At 41.9% G+C, this 24,469-nt stretch overlaps 1 protein-coding gene across 4 annotated transcripts in view; it reads right to left on the bottom strand.

Annotated features, from left to right (window-relative positions):
• The window catches only part of Map3k3 (mitogen-activated protein kinase kinase kinase 3), a 67,170-nt gene that overhangs the window by 15,116 nt on the left and 27,585 nt on the right, over positions 1-24,469 (bottom strand). For all 4 annotated transcript variants that reach the window (XM_048364979.1, XM_048364980.1, XM_048364982.1 and 1 more), the window contains 4 exons: positions 24,095-24,135; positions 18,522-18,621; positions 15,410-15,523; positions 8,240-8,360 (listed from right to left, as the gene is read on the bottom strand). In XM_048364979.1, the coding sequence (XP_048220936.1) occupies positions 8,240-8,360; positions 15,410-15,523; positions 18,522-18,621; positions 24,095-24,135 (376 nt within the window). The remainder of the gene's footprint in view (positions 1-8,239; positions 8,361-15,409; positions 15,524-18,521; positions 18,622-24,094; positions 24,136-24,469) is intronic.

Here is a 24,469-nt window from a genome sequence, read left to right as displayed (position 1 = left end):
TGAGCCACAGCGCCACTTCTGGCCATTTTCTGTATATGTGGTGCTGGGGAATTGAACCCAGGGCTTCATGTATATGAGGCAAGCACTCTTTGCCACTAGGCAATATTCCCAGCCCCGCTATTGTTATGTTTTAAAGCTATTGTTAAGTAACATTTACTTGAACTGGAGTGTTGTGATGATAAAACAATCAATCTGACAATTGAGATGGTTACTAAGTGACTAACGGGCAGGTGTGGCTACACTGGGCAAGGGGAACTCACAGCCCCCAGGCAGGACAGCTCACAATTTCACCACACAACTCAAAAGGGTGTACAATTTAAAACTTACAGATTGATTATTTCTGGATTTCTCCAGATAGTATTTTCTGACTGAGCCAGACATGGTTGCATGTGCTTATAATTTTAACTACTTGGGAGGCTGTGGCATGAAGGTTGCATAAGCCCAGTTTGGGGCCAGCCTGGGCAACACAGTGTGTCTAAAAAAACAAACCAACCCAAAACTTTGACTGCAGTTGACCATGAAAAACAAAACTGCAAAGATAAGGAGGACCCCTGTACATCAGCTTAATCATCTTAAGTTCTGGGAAACAGCTGGAATTCAGAACAAGGTAACAGGATATGCCTGGGCATCTCCCTCTCTCTGCTGTTTTCCTCCCTGAAGTGTCTCTCTGACTTCCTGTCTACCTGGATCTGGTAATAAGACCCAACTGCCATTGTAGCCAGCAAGCAGAGGCTGCCTCTTCTACTGCTACCCACGTCCATACTTCCTCACTACCAGGAGTAATACTATCTTACACACAAGTAATAGTTCATTAAACATTCTTAGTAATTACCTCATTGGATTTTTCAACACTTTTTGAGTGGCTTCTAAATGGCAGGCATTCTGCAAAGCTATTTACATTGGTTACTACATTCAATCCTAGTCCACACAACAATCCTGAGATGTGTTTTACTTAACAGAAAGATAAGAGACCTGACACTGGAAGAAAAACTCTCACACCTTTAGGAAGCAGGAATTTATCCCCATTTTACAGATAAGAGAATACAAAGCCAATATTTATGTGTGCATATGCGATGCTGGCTAGAACGAGGCCTGGGCTCTGTCCTTGAGCCTTTTGGTAGTTAATTGGAGGTTAGAGCATCCTGGAGAGGCTGAAAATGTGGCTTAGTGGTAGAGTGCTTGCCTAGCATGCATGAAGCTCCGGGTTTGATTCCTCAGCACCACATAAACAGAAAAAGCCAGAAGTGGTGCTGTGGCTCAAGTGGTAGAGTGCTAGTCTTGAGCAAAAGAAACTCAGGGACAGTGCCCGGGCCCTGAGGTCAAGCCTCAGGACTGGCAAAGAAAGTATTTTATGGATTTTCCTACTTAGGGTGATTTTGAACCACAGTTCTCAAATCTCTGCCTCCTGAGTGGCTAGGATTACAGGCATGAGCCACTAGCACCTGGCTCAAATTTATTTTCCCTTTCCTTTTTGTTTGGAAGTACTAGGGTTTGAACACAGGGCCTCACAGTTGCTAGGTAGGTGCTTTGCCTCTTGGGTCATACCTCCAGCTTCTTTCTTACTTTACTTTTTTTTTTTCAGGTAGGGTTACCAGTTTTCATTTGGAGGTAAACCTCATACTACAATCCTCCTACCTATAGCTTCCCACATAGCTGGGAACATAGACACATACCAATATGCCCAGCTTTTTTTTTTTTTTTAAATGTCAGTTGTGGGGCTTGAACTCTGAGCCTGGGTGCTGCCCCTCTGAGCTCTTCAGCTCAAGGCTAGTGTTCTACCACTTAAGAGTCAGAGCACCATTTTTGGTCTTTTGGTGACTTTCCTGCCTAGGCTGGCTTTGGATCACGATCCTCAGATCTCAGCTTTCTGAGTATCTAGGATTACAGGCATTGAGCCACTGGTGCCCGGCTCTATGAACAACTTCTTGACTGAGAAAGGGTCTAAGACCCATTTGCCCATTCTGGCTTCTAGCTGCAACCCTCTGATCTCTACTTCCTGAGTATCTGGGAATAAAGGCATTGGGCCACTGCACATCGGCTTTTAAGATGGAATGGTTTATTGTCCTAACATCACTAAATGTCAAGTACCCATTTGTGTGTTTGTTTGTTTGTTTGTTTATTTATTTATTTATTTATTTATTTATTTATTTAGGCCAGTCCTGGGGCTTGGACTCAGGGCCTGAGCACTGTCCCTGGCTTCCTTTTTGCTCAAGGCTAGCATTCTGCCACTTGAGCCACAGCGCCTCTTCTGGCCGTTTTCTAGATATGTGGTGCTGGAGAATCGAACCCAGGGCTTCATGTATACCAGGCGAGCTCTCTTGCCACTAGGCCATATTCCCAGCCCTGTGTGTGTATTTTTTTTTAATTATTATTATTTTTTGTCAGTCCTGGGGCTTGGACTCGGCCCGATCACTGTCCCTGGCTTCTTTCTGCTCAAGGCTAGCACTCTACCACTTGAGTCACAGTGCCACTTCCAGCCTTTTCCGTTTATGTGGTGCTAAGGAATTGAACCCAGGGCTTCATGCATGCTAGGCAAGCACTCTACTGCTAAGCCACATTCCTAGCCCCTATCCAGATATTTTACAAATCATTAATTAATGCTTTCCTTTTTTTTTTCTTTCCTCTTTTTCTTCTTTTTTTTTTTTTTTTTTGCCAGTCCTGGGCCTTGGACTTAGGGCCTGAGCACTGTCCTGGCTTCTTTTTGGTCAAGGCTAGCACTCTGCCACTTGAGCCACAGTGCCACTTCTGGCCGTTTTCTATATATGTGGTGCTGGGGAATTGAACCCGGAGCGTCATGTATGCGAGGCAAGCACTCTTGCCACTAGGCCATATTCCGGCCCCTCTTTCTTCTTAAATATCCTGAGCCCACTTCCCATTCTTCATATATGTTTATCTACCATGCAGAAAACCAGAAACATGAGAGTCCTCTATTCCCTTACCTTATACTCCTCAGAACTCCTCCATAACCCAGAAATCCCCAGACTCTGGAAACAGCAAAGTACCATCCCTCAATAAAATAAGCTACTTTGCTCACTGGCTAGTTTCTCCAGATTAGTTCAGGGATGTAGTGTTAGGTTTCCTGAAATGTAACTGCAGGAAAAATGCCCTATGGGAATGTGAAAGAAAGGAAGGAAAAGGGAAAAAGAAAGGGAAAGACAGGAAGGAAGGAAGGAAGGAAGGAAGGAAGGAGGGGAGGAAGGAAGGAAGGAGAAAGAGAGATAGGAAGGGAGGGAGGGAGGGAAAGAGAAAATAAGTTTGGTAGCTGGAGATTTCTGCCCATACCAACTCGCTCCTTTCTTGACAGAAACCAGTTTTGGAAGGATAATTTGGGATACAGTTTTGGTTTCTGTGTAGATCACTCAGACTGTACGTTGGAAGAAGAGGTGATGTAACTATTGCACAGACTGCTGATGGGCCCAGCTGAGGTCCTTGGAACACCTGAAGGAGATTTTGGGGATGAAGTGTTGCGGTTCAACAGAACTCTCTGAATCAGGAGGGTTCTCTCAAGGACCTAGACAAGGAGGGAAAAATGCTAAACTAGAGAAAAAGAAAAAAAAATGCAGAGGGTTGCTCTTTAGAAGACACTCCTGGGTTGGGAATGTGGCCTAGTGGTAAAGTGCTTGCCTCATATACACGAAGCCCTGGGTTTGATTCCTCAGCACCACAGAAACAGAAAAAGCCAGAAGTGGCGCTGTGGCTCAAGTGACAGAGTGCTAGCCTTACACAAAAAAAGAAGCCAGGGACAGTGCTCAGGCAGTGAGTTCAAGCCCCAGGACTGGCAAATAAATAAATATAAAAGACACTCCTAAGGAGTTTATACTAATATTTTTAATATCCTTCAAGAAACTGAAGTCACATGAAGTTAGTGGCTCAGAAGAGGACTCAGTTATGCAAAAGACATTTGATGAATTTGCCAACAAGAACACTTCCAATCGCTTCACAGAGGAACCAACTCAAAGACGTGCTAGGTGGGAAGACATACAGGGCTCTCAGAAGTATAGCCTCCTCACCCGACTCCAGAAGATAGCACAGAATAAAATGAGTCTGAAAACAAGCACAGAATTTTGCTGTATTTTCTGTTTAAAGATCTCATTCACAAGGTAGAGGTTATCAATTCTAAGGTAAATCTGTACCTAAGCAATGCCAAAACACCTCAAGCAGCCTGCAGAAGAAAGTTTGTGTCGAGTTCTTCCCTGGCAGTAATTGAACCTACAGTCTTGAGTATAAATTCATGGATATTGTGCTGTCAAACTAACAGAGCAATGAAATCAGTCATGGTGATTTTTCTTCCTTTTCTTTTCCTCCTTCCCTTCCCTGCTGTGTGTCCAAACCAAAAAAAAAAAAATCCTGTTTCTCCTACTAGCCCAATGGTTCCAGAAGCCAGAATTGTACATTAAATCTCTTCTTCCTGAAATGAAACAGAGTAGGTTCTCTTCGGTGCAACTGAGCCTTGACCAATATGATCTGAAGGAATAAGTATCACAAATGTTGCCTAGAACAAACTTAAAAACGTCTGACTTATGACACTGGTCCAAAGTGTTCCTAGGTGGAATAAATTGCTCCCCTCGATTACACAGTGTCTGGGGTGAAATACTCAGGGCTCTCCTGGCACCCGTGGCCTCTGTCACTCATTCCACCAAGCTCTCCTGTTTTGCTGGTGAGATGGGATTAACTCCTGAGGCCAAAGCGATCGACACAGAAGAGCCTAGTGGAAAATAGCAAAGGTTTTCTGAGCTTTTATTTCCAGCCAGAGACTTTCACTTTTTCCAATCCACACTATGTCCTACCCAGAGCCAGCCCTGTTATCTGATGGGAAATTTGCCAGGCCCTATTGTGCACAGGCCCACGGCCTGGAGCAGGAAAGGGAAGTCTCCCCAAACCAATGGCTATCAGAGGAAGCGAATGGAAAAATCAGGAGTTGGCAAAACTGCTCCAGGGTATTTTCAGTTTTGTTTTTATCTTTATTTCAGAAACGGGGAGCCAATGAGAGCCATATTAGCAGATGAGAACAAGTGAGGCAGGGGGGAGATGAACAGGGCATGATATTGGAAGAAAAGATTGTAAGGATCACGTATTTAAATGCTACTATTGACAGCAGTGAGCCCCATGACAGAAAGCTATGCTATGCAAAGCACAGCTTATTCTGTGTGTCTCAGGAGGCAGGCTTCTGCAGGGGGTAGAACTGTGAGATTCCTTGGGACACTTTTTCCAAGCATTTTAGCTTGATTTTGATGCTCTAGCCTCATCAGGCCATGTGTACCAAGAGGCACATCTCAGCACTGCCTGATAGAAGAGAACATAGTGTTCAGAGTGGTCTGGAGCTCCATCTGAGGGCACTCCACACTTAAGAAGCCACCCAGGGTTTTGCTGTGGGCTGCCCAAACTCCTCCCTAAGTGTTACTCTTTGCTAGCCTCCTTAAGAAGCAGTCACAGATCAACTTTCTCCCTAGAAAGACAGTTGACTCATTAGCTTAGATTCTGACTCAAAGTTGAAAGGCCCTTGCTTTCAGGATGCTGATGCAGTGTGAAAGCAGCTTCCACAGTGTTAATGGACAGATCACTGCAAGGACAGAAAGACACAGTTCTAAATCCCTTTCTCTCTTAGGGGACAGATAACATATTTTCAATACAAAATCAGAAGCAGTATTTCCCAAGTTGCTCATATGGGACTCTGGGAACATCCTATGTGTTTCAAATTCTCATTTTGACTTGGAGTTGCCACCATTACTAAATAATTTCTGGTCTTTTTTTTTTGGGGGGGGGGGGTGGAGGAATGGGCTTAATTGGCTCAGCTTGCTGGCCTGGCTGGCACTTCACCCATGTCTCCAGCCTTGATATTTTTCTGGTTATTTTGGCGAAAGAGCCTTGTAGATTTTTTCTCTGGAGGTTGGCTTCAAACCTTGATTTTCCAGATCTCAGACTCTTGAGTAGCTAAGATTACACTCATGCACAATCAGCACCCAGAAAGTTTTTATTTATGTGGGTTAAAAACTGTAAGGCAAAAAGGATGGACACCTTTCCTTGTCCCACAAACAGTGTCACAGCAGACAATAATCTTGTAACAAGGCAGGTTTACAAGGGAAAAACCTATCACTTTTATTTAACCAAGTTTTACATGATACAAGAGCCTCAACTGCCCATCTTTATGCAGTGTAGAAATGTGATAAAAACAAAAATAGATTTTTGTGAATAAGTTGAGGGGGGAAAACACAACCACTGCCCAAGTGTTTGGAGTCTTAGCCTGTCTGTGTGACATTCTTTTTCCTAGATATACAGCAGCACTTTGCTTATCAGACAAGATTGCTCAGACAAGAGCATTTCTTTATGATTAGCTCTTACACAAAAAAGGTAGAGAAAGGACAGAGGAATGTTTCCAGGTTTTATTGCTGGTTTTATGAGTTTTCTGAGCTTTCTTGGGGAAGAGAGAATTCTAGATTTTATGGTCTGCCTTTGGGGACAGTTAGGCAGACAGCAAGACAGTAAGAGAAAGTCAGAGAGTTTGCTGCCGAGGCCTACCCTCTCAATGTCCTTCAGTGATAAAGTATGTGTGAAAGAACCAAACTTTGGAATATTATTTTCTGAGGCAAAACAATATTAATTGTTATTTACTGTATTAGAAGTTAAAGTCCAGACATTAAAAAATATAATAAATAATATACAAGCATACATGCCATTAGCCACAGGAGAAATGACATCACCACAGATACAACATCTCTGGAAAACTCCACTGTGCTAGGGAGAGAATGAGTGTCCGGTTTTAGTGTGACTATGAAGACTATGAAAATAAGTTTGAGTGAGACTGATTGGAATATATAGTAAACATGTAGAAATGTAACAATGAACTTCCTTTGTACTGGGACTTCAATTCAGGGCCTAGGCAGTCCCTGAGCTATTTTGCTCAAGTCTACTGCTTTATCACTTGAGCCACAGTTCCACCAAAAACCACTGCAGCTTTTTTTGGTGCTTAATTGGAATAAGAGTGTCACAGACTTTTCTGCCCATGTTGGCTTTGAACTGTAATCCTTGCCGCCTCTTGAGTAGCTAGGATTACAGGAGTGAGCCACCAGTGCCTGGCTTGAAAGCCCCTCTGTATAACTAACATAAGCTAATAAAAATTTTTTAAGGCAATAAAGAAAAGAAACTGAGGGCTGGGAATGTGCCTTAGTGGTAGAGTGCTGCCTAGCATGCATGAGGCCCTGGACCACATAAACAGAAAAGGCCAGAAGTGGCGCTGTGGCTCAAGTGGTAGAGTGCTAGCCTTGAGCAAAAAGAAGCCAGGGACAGTGTTCAGGCCCTGAGTTCAAGCCCCAGGACTGGCAACAAAACAAAACAAATGACAAAAGTTAACAAGATAAGCTTCTCTTACTACATTACCTACTCACCACCTATCTAATGTCTCTAGACTCCAAAGGTTCATTCAGGGTGATATCTGGGATAATGGAGGGGGCTGATTTATTAGACTCCTTTCCTGGGAAGGCCTAGCAACAGCTATACAGACTTCTTGTTAATTAGACACTGTACATACTATGTTCCTATTTTATCTTTCCAAGACAACTTAGTTTGACTTTCCAAGAGTTTGAATGGCTAGTGTCTTCCTCAAAACAGAAATACTTCTCAGGAATGACAAGCAAAAAATTTAAAACCAAATTCAAATTTACACTTGACTTCCTAACTTGATTCTGTCCTTTGGGGAAAAGAATAATGAAAAATAAGAATGTCTAAAATAAGCTGGTGGCTCACACCTGTAATCCTAGCTACTCTGGAAACTGAGATCTGAGGATTGAGGTTCAAAGCCAGTCCACATAGACAAATCTAAGAGACTCTTATCTCCAATTAACCAGCAAAAATCTGAAAGTAAAAGTGTGGCTCAAGTGGTAGAAGGCCAACCTTGAGGAAAAAAGCCCCAGTAATGGCATCAAACAAACATACATACAACAAATACATGAAATATAAACTCCACTGGAAGTCTTCAAACAGATGTCTGAGGAGATCGTTTTCGCTAGGATGCTTAAAAGAAATATAAACATGCTATTATGCCATTATGCTATATTGTAAGGTCCTTGAGAGTTCAGATACCATCCTGGCAGCTTCTTTATAGTCTCCTGCCCAAGTAAAGGCATAGAGAATTACTCTGCAGAGTAGCAATCAATACACAATTCATCGTTGTTTAACAAATATCTATTAAAATTTTAAGATATGGTCAGATAAAATAGATGGGGGGTGGGGTAGAAATACTCACTGACAGAGAGGTGCCTGCTTCTGGGCTCAGGGGGTTGGTAGATGGTATTTATATCCCCTGCAGACTGGGAAGTCTTGATCCGAACCTGTTTGGAGACCCCAGAGTGGGAAGAGGAACTGGTCTGTAAGAGAAGAGGAAAAAGACTAAGCTAGATCTTCATGCAGGCAGGCCTACAAAGGTTCTCTCCCTGGCTTCCCCCCAGGATTTGCCAAATTCGCAGTTACCTTCCTATATTTAATACATGAGCTACTTGGCTTCCCTCCAAATCTCACACCCCAAAATGTCTTGGCAAATCACAATTTACTTGATGTAAGTTTTACAGCTTTAGTGATATATGACTACAGAAACCTGGTGTCCCAGTTTTAATAATAATGACCTAGATATGAAGGAATAACAGGCATTCCTGTAAAGATCTGCCAAACAGGAGAGAAAGCTGTAAATACCCTCTCTCACAACTCTCTAGAGAGCTTAAAAAGAATTGCAGGAAATTATTTCAGCAGTACGATCACCTGCTGTGACAAGGACACAAAATGATGGCAACTTCTCTGCCCTGCAAAATTTTGGTTGCTAAAAACATTTTATTTTATTTTTGTACTAGTCCTGGGACAAACACTTGGCTTGGGCACTACCCTTGAGCTTTTGTGTGCAAGACCGGCACTCTATCACTTGAGCCAGAGCTCTACTTTTGGCTTTTTGCTGCTTAATTGGAGTTAAGAGTTTCACAGACTTTCCTGTCCCAGCTGGCTTCAAACCAAGATCCTTAGGTCTCAGCCTCCTGGGTAGCTAGGATTACAGGCATGAGCCATCAGTGCACAGTTTTAATTTTAATTTTTTTTCAGACATAGTCTCTACTTAGCCGATGCTGGCCTCAAACTTTCAATCCTCTTGCTTCAGCCTTCTGAATAGTATAGACCATACTTGATCTGGCTTTTTTTTTTTTTTTTAATGTTAATTGTGGGGCTTGAACTCAGGGCCTGGGCATTGTCCCTGAGCTTCTTTTGCTCAAGGTTAGCACTATACCACTTGAGCCACAGCATCACTTCCATCTTTTTTTTTTTTTGTTTATACTGAGGAAACAAACTCAGGGCTTCATGCATGCTAGGCAAGCACTCTACCACTAAGCCACATTCCTAGCCCCTGCACGCTACCACTTTGAGCCACTTCTAGTTTTCTGGTGGATAATTGGAGATAAGAGTCTCACGGACTTTCCTGCCTAGGCTGGCTTTGAACCACGATCCTCAGATCTCAACCTCCTGAATAGCTAGGATTTCAGACGCCTGGCCCTAAATATGTTTGTTTGTTTGTTTATTTTTGCCAGTCTTGGGCCTTGGACTCAGGGCCTGAGCACTGTCCCTGGTTTCTTTTTTGCTAAAGGCTAGCACTCTGCCACTTGAGCCACAGCGCCACTTCTGGTCATTTTCTATATATGTGATGCTGGGGAATTGAACCCAGGGCTTCACGTATACGAGGCAAGCACTCTTGCCACTAGGCCATATTCCCAGCCCCCCTAAATATGTATTTTATTTTATCTTATTATTTTATTTTATTTTTTGCAGTCCTGGGGTTTGGACTCAGGGCCTGAGCACTGTCCCTGGCTTCTTTTTACTCAAGGCTAGCACTCTGCCACTTGAGCCACAGCGCCACTTCTGGTCATTTTCTATATATGTGGTGCTGAGGAATCGAACCCAGGGCTTCATGAACACGGGGCAAACACTTTTTGCCACTAGGCCATATTCCCAGCCCCCTAAATATGTATTTTAAAAAATAGTTCCAGAGAGCCAGGTGACAATGGCTCATGCCTACTATCCTAGCTAACTTCAGAGACAGATCTGGAGAATTGCGGTTCAAGGCCAGCCTGGGCAGAAAGGTGCACAAGATTCCATCCCCAAAATAACCAGTAAAAAGCAGAGCTGAATACATGGCTCAAGTGGTGGAGAGCCAGCTGAGCAAGCAAGTCAAGCAAGTGTGAGGCCCTGAGTTCAAACCCAGTATTGTCAAAAAAAGAAAAACAAAGTAGCTCTGTATGTTGTTTCTTCCCCAATCATAATCACTCCCTAAAATTTACCTAAGATCTCCATTGCTTAAAATATCAGGATTTACATGAAATTACTTAATTTTGATAAAATTATATAAATGATGAGCTCAGGATCATACTCAACAGGGAAACGCTATCATGGGCAGCCTTCTACTGGAGGTCAAAGACCTCAGAACTGGATCATCAGGCCCCCACCCCCACCCCTCCACCTTGCACCCGCAAGTAACAAGTCAAAGCAACAAAGGGCACTGCAGGCTTTGCACCAAAAGAAGTTTAAAACTGAACCCTGGAGGTGAGCAAGTGATGCGGGGATGTGATTACACGTAAATCGAGAACGACAGATTGGGAATGGGAACTCAGGATTTATCAGTAATTTGGGTCAAAGTTTCTACTTCTCTATCTCCTCTACCTCCCCCAAGGGGGGAAAAAGGTTCCATCTAAACAATCTGTATATCCTGTCCTCCAGGAAAAGGCCTCCTGCTCCCAGAGCAAGTGCAGATGCCAAGCAGCCTTCTCTAGTTTCCCTATGCCAGACTTTATCATGTGCAGGGCTGTCTTGACAAACTCTTGCTGTAACAGGAAGTCAAAACCAAGGGGAAGTAAATGTTCTTGCTGAAGCCTCTGATATGTACTAATTCTCTGCTGAGAGTCAAAAAGGAAAAAACAGCCAAAGCAGCACACTGGGAAATAGGCCTATGAGGGCAAAGGAAGAGCCAGAGCGCTGCACTAAGAGAACTGATGAGCACCCAAGGAATGCAGGGCCCCCCCACATGGTGGAGTGCTAAATTCATGCTGGCAGCATTAATTTGATCTCCCCCCCCCCCCGCCCCTGTTAAGGTAGTGTCTAACTATCATCCAGGCTAGACTCAGATTTGGTTTGTAATCCTGGCAGTCCTCATACTCATCTTCCTTGCCTCAGCCTCCCTGTGTTGGCAGCATTCATTTGAAATGTAACAATGAATATATAGTGTAAACCTTTAGTTTTAAAACCTAAAACAGCCAGCATAAGCTTAAATTTGTAAAAGGGAAGTCTGAAGTTGTGGCAATAGGTGGAAAGCAGGTAAACAGAATGAGTGATGGTTTCAGAACAGAGCTCCTCACTTTTTTGGGGGAAGTGGGGGGCAGTCCTGGGGCCTGAACTCAGGGCCTGAGTGCTGTCTATGAGGCTTTTGTTTGTTTTTGTTTTGTTTTTCTCAAGGCTAGTGCTTTTCCACTTGAGCCATAGCTCCACTTCTGGCTTTTTGATGGTTAACTGGAGCTAAGAGTTTCATGGACTTTCCTGACTGGGCTGGCTTCAAACCCCAATCTCAGGTCCCATCCTCCTGGGAAGCTAGGATTAGAGACATGAGCCACTGGCATCTGGCACTTTCTTTTTCTTTTTTTAAATTTTATTTGCATGGTGGTGGTGGGGTGGGGAGGAGACAGACATAGTTTCAGTATATTAACCAGGCTTGAACTTGGAATCCTCCTGCCTCACCCTCCCAAGTGCTGGGATTACAGGCCTGCACCACCATGCCCAGCTCAGTGTCTGCATTTCTAACAAGCTCTCAGGTCATACTCATGGCTGGTCCACAGGCTATATTCTAAATAATAAGCTGTTCTCTGGTGAGGCATGCTTCAGCCTCAGTAGCGATTCTCCAAGCTAACTGCCTATCAGAACTGCCTGTGGAGCTTTTGACATCTCAGACCCAACACAACAGGATCGCTGGGGATAGGGCTCCAAGGATGGTAATACTCAGCCAGGTTTTGAAGTTTTTGATGTAAGAGGACTACGGGGAATGACATGAAAAACCCAAATGAGGTTGTTGGCCTCATGGAACCCTGAATAGGACTCAGAAATTTTTAGACCTCAAAAATAAAAGAATTAAGGAAGTTTTAGGGTGACAGAAGTTTGCGACTCGGAAGTGAGCAACTTGTAGACCATTCTAAACACAGAAATTAGTAGGGGCATTTGCCCATTCCATGAGTACCTCAAGGACTCTGTGGGTGGCCGTGTGCTATGACTGACACAAATAATATGAAAATTCCCACAGAACCACATACAGAAAGATTTGTAGTTACAAAAGTCAACTCACAAATGATTTTAATGAAAGACATGGTGATAGGATACAAAAGGCGTAAGTAAATTCAATTATTCCAGAGAAAAGAGAAGGGAGAGGCATTGCTTTAGTCTGGTGTATGGAGGACAGACGTAAGGTGAGCAATGACAAACAGGAGCTCTCTAACAGCACTCTACTCAGTCCCATGCTTTAATGGTGGTATCAAGAAATATTTGCACAGAAGGTTACCATAGTTGTAGGAAAATTGAAGTTAATTAGTGAAATTTACAGCTTTATCACCTGCAAATTCATCTTAAAACTTTTTAAGTTATGAAGCTGTTATGAAGCTATACAACTTCAGAGTAACAGCTGGGTTTAAACTGTTATGAAAGAGTTCTACTTCTTTGCTCTAAGACAACCATCAGTATTCAAGTGGCTCATCCAAACTTAAACAGATGAGTCAATCTTATTTTCATTATCTGTATTCTTTTTTAATTTATTTTTTGTCAGTCCTGGGGCTTGAACAGGGCTTACTGTCCCTGAGCTTCTTTTCTTCCTTCCTTCCTTCTTCCTGTCTTCTCTTTCTTTCTTTCTTTCTCTGTTAGTCTTGGGGCTTGAACTCATGGCCTGGGCACTATCCTTGAGCTTCTTTTTCTCAAGGTTTGTGCTCTACCACTTAAGCCACAGTGCCACTTCTGGCTTTTTGTTTATGTGGTCTTGAGGAATCGAACCCAGGGCTTCATGCATGCTAGGCAAACACTCGCACTACCACTATGCCACATTCCCAAGCCAATCTGTATTTTTTAAAGCTTTAAAGACTATATAATATGCTTAAATTGTCTTTCTTTTCTTTTTTTTTTTTGCCAGTCCTGGGCCTTGGACTCATGGCCTGAGCACTGTCCCTGACTTTTTTTGCTCAAGGCTAGCACTCTGCCACTTGAGCCACAGTGCCACTTCTGGCCGTTTTCTATATATGTGATGCTGGGGAATCGAACCCAGGGCTTCATGTATATGAGGCAAGCACTATTGCCACTAGGCCATATTCCCAGCCCTTAAATTGTCTTTCTAAACTAAAGAGTTTCAAGCTTTTTACATTACTCACATACAACTATGACCTCAGCTCCTTGAAACTTTTGTCTTCTCTACAACCTTGGATAGCTTATCTTGGTTATCTTCTGAGCTGTGCAGAACAGAATGGCTCAATTCTTAAGTTTGGACAGCAAACTTTCTGTTCTGCTTCTAATGGCAATCAACTATGCTGGGGCCCAAAGACTACAGTAACTTTAAGATCCTTTTCCTATATGGTAACTGATAAGTAGTGGACTAACTACAAGTCAGAACATCCGCATTCTAGAGTAGCTCTCTTATTATTTCATGCCTTACTTAAGGAAGTTCCTCTAAGTCTCAATTTTCCCAGGCTGTACAATGGAGAAATGCCTGCCCTGGACCCCTCAAAGTTATTCAAAATGACCAAATGAAATGAAAGCACATTTTACCGTAAGGCGTTACTACTTTTAAATAGGAGTTAGAAAGAAGCAACTCTGCCCAACCAGTTTTGTTTTTTCTTCCTATATTTGTCCGGTATGGACAAGTGGAAAGAATTACTCTTTAGATTATCCTTGACATTGTGAACTTAAATAGTAGGAAGACAATAAAACTTGAGAAATGGGCAACATTTTGATCGGAAGATTAGAAATTTACTTTTGTCAGAGAGAACCAGAGGGAACAAAACAGAATGACTGTTTTGGTTTTATTGTATCCAAATATAAGTGACAAAGAAATAAGTCTAAGATTACTATGTTATGATAGTGGAAAAAGGAGATAATAAAGTATCTTAAAAGGACAGTGGATCTGGCCACTGGTGGCTCACACATGTAATCCTAATTACTTAGGAGGCTGAGATCTGAGAAGCCTGGTTTGAAGCCCTAGATCTGGGGCTTGAACTCATGGCCTGAGCACTGTCCCTGAGCTTCTTTTGCTCAAGGTTAGCACTCTACCACTTGAGCCATAGCACCACTTCCAGTTTTTTCTGTTTATGTGGTACTGAGGAATCGAACTCAGAGCTTCATGTATGCTAGGCAAGCACTCTACCATTAAGCCATATTCCCAGCCCCTGAAGTGCAGATCTTTATGAATGCAACAAGCAGGGGCAGCTTAAGTTTTTCAACAGTAGCAAAAATGGTTATTTATATAATTATGGGATATTTATTCAGAGGAATTACGTGTAAGTTATAATTATGACTATTAGGTATAATAGAAAAATAGTAATGACAATACAGAGACATGCAATATATATCATGAAAACATTTACACAAAGTATGTATACATAAAATCAAAGACAGGAGAGGACTATGTAAAAATAAATCAAGTGTTATGGATAATAGGATTATGTAAAATTGTGGTTTTTAAGGTTTATAAAAACTTACATTGGGGCTGCGAATGTGACTTAGTGGTAGAATATGCTTGTCTAACATGAAGCCCTGGGTTCGATCCTCAGTGCCATATAAACAGAAAAGGCTGGAAATGGTACTGTGGCTCAAGTGGTAGAGTTCTAGCCTTGAGCAAAAGAAGCTCAGGAACAGTGCCCAGGCCCTGAGCTTAAGCCCCAGGAATGGAAAAAAATAAATAAAGGAAAAAATTTAAATGTACAACCTTACAAAGAAAGGCCTTGGTATGGCATTAGCTCACATGGTCATCTTTCCAAGAGCTCTGGCACTGGGGCCTTATCTACAACCAAGAAAACTCTTAGGAATGGGAATGCTGATGTATAAAGAACTAGTTGTCTGCAACTTTTCATCAGGGGATCACAGGAATGTAGGGATCCTATATTTTAACTGAAAAACATAAATTTCTCCGTTGTCATAAAGGGCTTTCCTTCCTTCACCATATAAACTTTAGTTATAACTTTGATAATGACAATCTGGCTGCAAGTGAAATCAAATGCAGAATGCTCACTGGCCACAGAGACAGAGGCTAGGCTTTGCTGATGCCCTGGCTTTGATAGTAGCTGAGGAATACCAACTTCTGTCAAGGAAGCTTGCAAGGCAAGGCTGAAGGAATACAAGCAGCTGCTAGGTCACCACAAGGGCTACTTACATGATTTCTGTCCTGGGACAGCAGTAATATCCTAAGGCTTTTCATGCTTGAGCTTCTATCCAAAATGTCGATTGCTTTATCAAGGTCATCTTGGTTTTTCAGCAGGATAGAGAGCTATAACATGGATAAAGAAAAAGGAAATAATTTTTTAAAAAATCGACTTTAGTTTGCCAAAATTAACAAACAAAAACTAAAAATAAGTCTGGTATGGCTGGGGCATGGCTCAGGTAGTAGTACATTGCTTAGGAAGAGTGAAGACCTGAGTTTCACCCCAGAACCATCGAAAACCTAGTGTTACCAAAAAAGAAAATCCCTAAAGCAAAACAAATGAATAAATAAAAACAAATCAAATAAGTAAACAAAAACATCAGTATCTGTAGATTTCAGCCCTAAACTATACATACATTTTTTTCCTTTTTTTTGCCAGTCCTGGGGCTTGGACTCAGGGCCTGAGCACTGTTACTGGCTTCTTTTTGCTCAAGGCTAGCACTCTGCCACTTGAGCCACAGCGCCACTTCTGGCTGTTTTCTGTATATGTGGTGCTAGGGAATTGAACCCAGGGCTTCAAGTATACAAGGCAAGCACTCTTGCCACTAGGCCATATCCCCAGCCCTAGATACATTTTTTAAATTTTTTCAGCAGTACAATGGTTTAAACTTAGGACTTCATGCTTGCTAGGTAGTGCTTCATCACCTAAGCCACATCCTCTCAGCCCTTTTCACTTTTATTATTATTCTTATTCTGGGTAGAATTTTTCCATGACAGGCCTTGCTTGGCCTGGTGATCCTCCTACCCATACCTCCTATGTAGATGGGATCACAGTGAGTACCACCAAGCCTGGTTTATTTGTTGAGATAAGGTCTTGTTGGTTTCTTTGCCTGAGCTAGCCTCAAATCAAGATCCCCCTGATTGCTGAGTCCCAAATTGAGTTGATGGATTACAGGCGTGATCCACTGCATAATTTTTCATCAAAGAAAATAAAACTACATACACAGTGAAGGGACTGGGGGTGTGGCTCAATGATATATGTATACACAGGATTTAGGTTCAATCCCCAGCACAGTAAAAACGAACAAAAATTATACAGTGAGGATCTAACCATCAAAGAGCTGTGATTTGCTAAGTTTTCATGTCATGTTCCCCAAATCAATTCCCTTGGGTTACAAACTTTTTTTTCTTCTTCTTCTTTTATTTATTTATTTTTTTGTAATGCTAGGGGTTGGACCCAGGACTTTGTTTGTGTACAACTGTTCCAGTAGAGTCATATGTCTTCCTGCCTTTACTTATTTTCTCAAGCTAACTGCCGAGGACTGGCTTTAGATTTGGCTCCTCATCCCTATAGACCTTCTGAGTAGCTGGGATTACAGCATGTACTACAGTAAACACTGACTTTTTTTTTTTTTGGGTGGTGGTAGTTGTTTTATTTTGCTTTTTGTGCTTATACTGGGCCCTAAACTCAGAGCCTTGACTCTTGTTTGGCTTTTTGTGCTCTTATTAGCTTATTTGCTCAAGGCTACAGCTCTGTTCCTGAGCCATACCTCCACTTACAGCTTTTTAGGTGATTAACTGGAGTTAAGAGTCTTGCAGGCTTTTCTGCTAGGCTAGCCTCTGACAGTGATCTTCCTATCTCCATCTCCCGAGTAGCTGGGATTACAGGTATGCACAGCTATGCTCAGCCTCAGATATATGTTCTTCACTATACATAAAGATACACCAGCCCAAGAAAATTGTACCTTTAAGGGCATTCTTGGAACTGGGATAATAGAGGAGAAGTGACATTCAAAAGAATTTCTTCCTGGATGAAGTTCAAAGCAGGAATAAATAAGGACTGTTGAGTAAGGTAAGGAGTGGTTAAATAAATCAGTGGAGTAGATGCTAACTACAGAAATAAATCAGCTATAATTAGATATTAAACTTTGACAGAATAATCTAGCACTGATGACTATAATCGAGGGTCTACCCACCATTTTTCCATACCTCCCCAATTCCTGAATCTTCTGCATCTTGTTCAGGCTGTGCTAGAAAAATACTACTAAAAAATGTAAGATAAACAAAATAAGGGGCTGGGAATATGGCCTAGTGGTAGAGTGCCTGCCTCATATACATGAAGCCCTGGGTTCAATTCCTCAGCACCACATATACAGAAAAAGTCAGAAGTGGCGCTGTGGTCAAGTGGTAGAGTGCTAGCCTTGAGCAAAAAGAAGCCAGGGACAGTGGCCAGGCCCTGAGTTCAAGCCCCAGGACTGGCAAAAATAATAGAAAGAAAGAGAGAGAGAGAGAGAGAGAGAGAGAGAGGAAGGAAGGAAGGAAGGAAGCAAGGAAGGAAGGAAGGAAGCAAGGAAGGAAGGAAGGAAGCAAGGAAGGAAGGAAGGAAGGAAGGAAGGAAGGAAGGAAGGAAGGAAGGAAGGAAAGGAAGGATCCCTAAAAAAATAAATAAAAATTAAATTAAAATTTAAAAAGATCTGGTCTTAGTAGCCAACAGATATTCCACAATGGAATTTTAGACTTACCTGCACTAAAGAAGTAAGGGGAAGGGAAACGGCTGTGCAATCTCCAAGGTAGAAAAACAAAAACAAAGGCTGGTGACAGTGGCTTATGCCTGTAATCCGTGAGCTTTTTTTTTTTTTTTCCTGCTGGTCCTGGAGCTGTCTCTGAGTTCTTTTGCTCAAGGATAGTGCTTACCACTTTGAACCATATCTCCATTGCCATTTTTTTTTGTTTTTTTGAGTAGTTAATTGGAGATAAGAGTCTCTGAGAGACCTTTCTGCCCAGGCTGGCTTAGAACCAACGATCCTTAGATCTCAGCCTCCTGAGGAGCTACGATTCCAAGTGTAAGGGCACGCATCAGTGAGACTCTTATCTCCAATAAACTACTCATAAAAAGCTGCAAGTGGCACTGAGGCTCAGGGACAGCACCTAGGCTGAGTTTAAGCCCCAAACTACCTACCCCCCCCAAAAAAAAACACCAAAAATTTCAGTTGTTGAAATTTTTAAAAGGTGCTCCAACAGGAGGATATTAGAGGAACAAACTAAAAAAAAAAATGCCCGGTTACACAGAAAGGAAAAGTCAGGCAACTGTCGCTCTTGTCCCCACACTACCTGTCTTTCTCACCTCGTTGTTCATGTAATGTAGATCAAGAGGTTGTCCAAATACTGTCGTCACCTTGTGCTCCACATCTTCATACCTCACAGGCCGGCTGAATGCTATAATTCTGAGAGGGAACGGCAAGACTGGTTAGGTGTATATTTAACTGTATATTTAGGATTTAGGGCTGGGATGTAGCTCAATGGCAAAGTACTTGCCTATCAAGTGTAATGTCCTGGGTTCAATCCCCAGTACCAAAAAAGAAAAGACAAAAACAAATTTTGGGTTGAAAAAGTAATGAGTTGAATATATTTTCCTTTTCTTCTTCTCAATGAGATATTCTCTTTTTTCTTTCATTCAGTTTACCTTTTTGTCTATGGTTTCCTTTTCTTATCTATTTTTTTTTTTTTTTTTTTGGTGCTAGTGCTTGGACTTGAATACAAGATCCCTTAGTTTTTTTTGTTTTTCTCTCTACTACTTACGCCATAGTACCACTTCCAGGTTTTTGCTGGTTAGTTGGAGATAAGAGTCTCACAGTCTTTCCTGCCCAAGCTGCCTTTAAATCTCAATCCTCACAGCCTCCTGAGTAGCTAGAATTACAGGCATGAGCACCAGCACCTGGCTTTCCTTTTTTACCACATTTTTTTTTTTTTTGGCCAGTCCTGGGCCTTGAACTCAGGGCCTGAGCACTGTCCCTGGCTTCTTTTTGCTCAAGGCTAGCACTCTGCCACTTGAGTCACAGCGCCACTTCTGGCAGTTTTCTATATATGTGGTGCTGGGGAATTGAACCTAGGGCTTCATGTACATGAGGCAAACACTCCTGCCACTAGGCCATATTCCCAGCCCGTGGCTTTCCTTTTCTAATCTACCTCTCACGCTTCATCTGGGCATCTCTCAGGTTTGAGAATAGCTCTCTCAGGTATTACTCAATCCCAACCATTTGTTTTATTCCTTTAGTTAGGGCCTTCCTGTCAACATGGGTATCACAGCAGACTATTGGACTTTACAAGTTGTTCCATATACTCCTTTTCAGGAATCAAGCTAGAAAGCCTGGAGATCAAAGCAATTTGATAACATAGACAGATTACATAAATGGATACTTTTGAAAACAGTCTAAAATCCTAAGTGACTCAACTCCAAGTCTTTTCTGTTGTTCATTTTTGAAATGTCATAGGAATTGCAATACTGATTATCCTTGAAATTGATATTTCCTACTACTTTACCATATGAAAATACATTAAAAAAAAACAGTACACTCAGGCAGGACAAATCTAGTGGACTCTAAACTTCTTTCCCACCTCTATGGTTACAGGAAGAAATCTATGGTCTTTCACATCTTCCTTGCTCCCACAGAGTGGGAAGTGGTGTAACTAGCTACTGAGGAGGCTGAGACCTGAAGGATCTCAGTTCAAAACTACCCTGGACAGAAAAGTCAGAGAGACTCCATTTCTAATTAACCAACAAAAGCTATACTAGAGGCCTATTGTCTCTAGTGGTAGAGTGCCAGATGTGAGCAAGAAAGCTGACTAAGAGTGTGAAGCTCATTGAAGGGTGCTGCAATGAATATGGTTATATTCGCAGCTTTACTGTAACCTTGTTTGTGTTCTATTGGATAATTGCCCAGGAGTGGAATTGCTAGGTCATAGGGTAGTAGTGTTTAGGGTTTTGAGAAACCTCCATCTTGCTTTCCAGAGTGTTTGATTAAGCTTACATTCTCACCATCAGTGTATTCAAGTTTCCTTTGTCCATACCCTTGCCAGCATATGTTGTTTCTTTTTTTTTGGGGGGGGGGGGGCGGTCAGTCCTGGAGCTTGGACTCAGGGCCTGAGCACTGTCCCTGGCTTCTTTTTGCTCAAGGCTAGCACTCTGCCACTTGAGCCACAGCACCACTTCTGGCCATTTTCTATATATGTGGTGCTGAGGAATCAAACCCAAAGCTTCATGTATTTGAGGCAAGCACTCTTGCCTCTAGGCCATATTCCCAGCCCCTGTTGTATATTTTCTTGGTAGTGGCCATTCTAACTGGGGTGAGGTGCAACCTCAGTGTAGTTTTGATCTTAATTTCCTTGATTGCCAGATAACCCTCAATGGACTAATGGATCAAGAAAAAAAATATTATATATATATATATATATATATATAAAATAGAATTTTACTCACCCTCTAGAAAGAATGATATTGTAACATTCATAAGGAGATGGGGGGAAGACTTGGAAAAATTATACTTTAAGTAAACCAGACCCAGAGGAACAAAGTTTGTAGGATTTCCTTCATTTGTAGTAGACAAAATGTATGTACACTGTCTATAAGTAAATCTATAAGTAACATGTTGGGTGGTATGCAAATGGTTACAAATGAATTAACACAAGTATAACAGACTCTAAGGAGAGCTCAAATAGTATAATTTTTTAGAAAGACTAGGTCAAAATCCAAGAAAACCAGAACCAGGGAATAAGTATATGTAAGGGGGAGGGCATGGAAGAGAGGTAGACAAATGAACAGGGAAAGTAGAGGAGAATGCAATCAAATATTCATTGCAATACCACAACATTAAGAAAAGCAAGGGAAGGGGGTGGGTGGAAGTGGGATGAGAATGTTGAAGGGGGTGACACTGATCAAGATGCGTTGTATTTATAAACTGCTTTGTTAAATGGCACCTCTTATTTATTATTATTATTTTTTTGGCCAGTCCTGGGGCTTGAACTCAGGGCCTGGACACTGTCCCTGACTTCTTTTGCTTAAGGCTAATACTCTATCACTTGAGCCATAGCACCACTCTGGCCTTTTCTGTTTATTTGGTACTGAGGAATTGAACCCAGGGTTTCATGCAAGCACTCTACCACTAAGCCACATTCCCAGGCCCTTATATTTATTTATTTTTTCTCAGATCAACTATTTTAAGCAGTTGATACTGTTAGGTGTTTTACAGATGGATTATCTATGGAGGTATTTTCTGGAGCCTTTGGAGAGAAGAGTTTTCTTTTAATTCTCCATAGCAAGTCATATCCTTCACATCAGACCTTAACAACAATTCAAAAAGGGGCCAAGCCTTCCTGGAAAAAAATATCAAAAGTGCTCTCAGATGTCCCTACTACAGTAGTAGGAAAGGATCATGCTCACAGATGAAATTCTACTACAGTGGCCTGACAATAATAAGCTATTCAGAATCCCTAAAACCAGCCTGAATCTGGTCAAGACTAGAAACCATGACTTCCAGATTCACTAAGATCTGAACTTTCACCATTACCACTGACTAACAGACATATTTAGAACAATGATTCCAAGAGCAATGCTTCTAACATCCACAACAGCCTCCCTATCAGTGTCCTGCCATTAAGGTTTTCAAAGGGAATGAGATCCTATCTATAATCCTCCTCTTGTGCCAACCAAGAGCTAAGAGAAAGGAGTGTCAGGAGTTTGTCCCCCATGCTTCTAAAGCAAGGGTAAGTCCATCCACCTGAATGGATGCCTATCATGGATGAGTGGGAAGATTCACTTCTTTCATCTGTTCTGTGAAGTTTAATTCTAAAAGGGCCTACAGTTAGAAAGATACTACCCATGCGCCCCAAAAAATATGAAGAAAGCCCACAATGACATCCTCGACAAAAAAAAAATAAAAATCTTAAGATATGAAATTAGAGCTGTATGGCATTGAGAAGCTTAAATTTGGCTTCTCTGTATGAATTTTCTAAAGTGCCCAATTGTGATCATAGTACACATCGAAATGCCATGGCTCCTGAAAACAACTCCATAAAAAGAGAACACACTGTTTTAAAAACCTTGATCCTAATAGTCTACTCAGTGCTTCAGGAGGCCATTCCAGCCTGACCACCTTAAATATTTGTGGTTTCAATCTGGCAGCTTCTCTGAAATCAAATATATATACTTTCTTTAGTGTATGTCTGTTCACTGTAACTGCATATCATTTGGGGAACAGGGAATTCAGAAGACCATAACTGCATAATTAAATTCCAAAAAACAATTGAGCTTTTGATTCCATACCTACTTCTGAAGAATCTCTGCTGCTGCATTTTGGCCACCCAAAACCCAGTCAGGTAGAAAATGTGGGAAAACAGCAACAATGAAATAGCAGTTTAACTGCTGGCAGGAGCAATACCAGCAGCTGAGGACTGAGCTTAGACCTTGATTCTTCAGGTCCAGAACAGCCCTAGTACCTATGTAGGAGCAAGAGGCCCTTGCTTTGTAGGCTACACATTGCACCACGTTTCTACCAGTAGCCTCTGACAATTTTGTAGCCTTGTGGATGGATCTTTTTAAGGGATAAAAGCAACTATTCATCTCCTCTGGAGTTAGTTTCAAAGAGGACTGAAGCTGGGTGCTGGTAGCTCAAACCTGTAATCCTAGCTACTTATGAGACTAAGATCTGAGGATTGCAGTTCAAAGCCAGCCTGGGCAGGAACGTCTGTGAGAACCTTATCTCTAATCATCAAAAAACAAAAACAAAAAATTCTGGAAATGTGACTAAAGTAGTAGAACACTAGTCTTAAGTACAAAAAAAAGCTCAAGGACAGGCTGGGAATATGACCTAGTGGTAAAGTGCTTGCCTTGTGTACATGAAGCCCTGGGTTTGATTCCTCAGCACCACATAAATAGAAAAAGCCTGAAGTGGTGCTGTGGCTCAAGTGGTAGAGTTCTAGCCTTAAGCAAAAAGAAGCCAGAGATAGTGCTCAGGCCCTGAGTTCAAGTCCCAGGACTGGCAAAAAAACAAACAAACCAAAAAACAAGCAAAAGCTCAAGGACAGCTTGAGTAGAAAGGTGACAGCTTGCAGAGAATTCTCAGAAAAAAAGAGTGTACAGAGTAACTAAGTTTCCTTACTGAGACTCTTAAGTAGAAAGACATTCTCTGTAGATATACATTGTACCTCTATAAACACACAAAACAAAAGGAAAAAAGATGTCAATGGGAAGGAGAGAAAGGCAAAGAGTAGGAAACAAATAAATACTGAAAGTGCCTATAGCACACACTAATACACTACAGAATAGTTCATGTCCAGAGAAATTAAGAGTCTTATTTTTTACGCTTAGACAATGAAGAGTTTTTATAGCATTACTCTGACTTTTCTAGTAAGGAAAGACTCAGTACACAGAATGAAAAATTTTCTCTATGTCCTCAAAGAAACTTTCAAAATCGATACACAAAATCGGTATCACTTCCCAGAACCTAGAGACATCACAAAGAAATGTCCAACTCACTTAACCTGGCCCCTGATGTGGGCAAAAGCTCTGTAGGAGATAGCAGTGGCACCACGCCACAGAAGACTCCTGACATCCCTTTAATGCCCACAGCTGGGACAACAATGACTGGAATCTGTGACTCTGAATAGAGCTGGAACCTCCCCCTAGAAAAATGGCAAGACCACACAGTAGCAGAACACAGACTAGTAAAACCTCAAAATGGCTTCCAGTGCTAAGACCAGAAACAAGGTTCAATTAGTAGGCCAAGTAAAACTTTCCCAGGAATGTCCATTCCACGGCAACTGGCCCTATAGGGATCATGACAGGGGCACAGTTACCCAAGCTCCATGCTTTTTAAGGACTTCAGCACATAGGAGAAAACCACTGAACAGGAGACAACTTACCGCCTCTCCCCATTGTGCTCAAACTTGATTCTGACGTCACTCTGCCAAAAGGAATGATAGACAGGTTAGCAGTTTCTCCAGTCATTTCCACATTAGTCTTCAGAAGCCCTTTTGCGACCCTGGGTAAGCATCACCATTAGGCAAACACCTGATGGCTTCTGGTCCAGTTCCTCCACACAGAAAGATTTCCCTTTTCAATGATTTATAACTTAAAGTTTTAAATTTGGGCAACAAAACTCTTGGGGTAAGACTCCAAGATGGCTGCCACAGCCCAGTTGTCATGCTTTTACACAGCACCTTTCTAACCTTGTACACTCTCCATTTCTACACCTGACTCTAGAATGGCTCCTACAATATCACCTACTGAGCAGGATA

This window comes from Perognathus longimembris, chromosome 17, assembly GCF_023159225.1.
Source record: "Perognathus longimembris pacificus isolate PPM17 chromosome 17, ASM2315922v1, whole genome shotgun sequence".
Lineage (NCBI taxonomy): Eukaryota > Metazoa > Chordata > Mammalia > Rodentia > Heteromyidae > Perognathus > Perognathus longimembris.
Note: the sequence above shows the minus strand (reverse complement) of the source record. Positions and strands in the feature narration are given on the sequence as shown.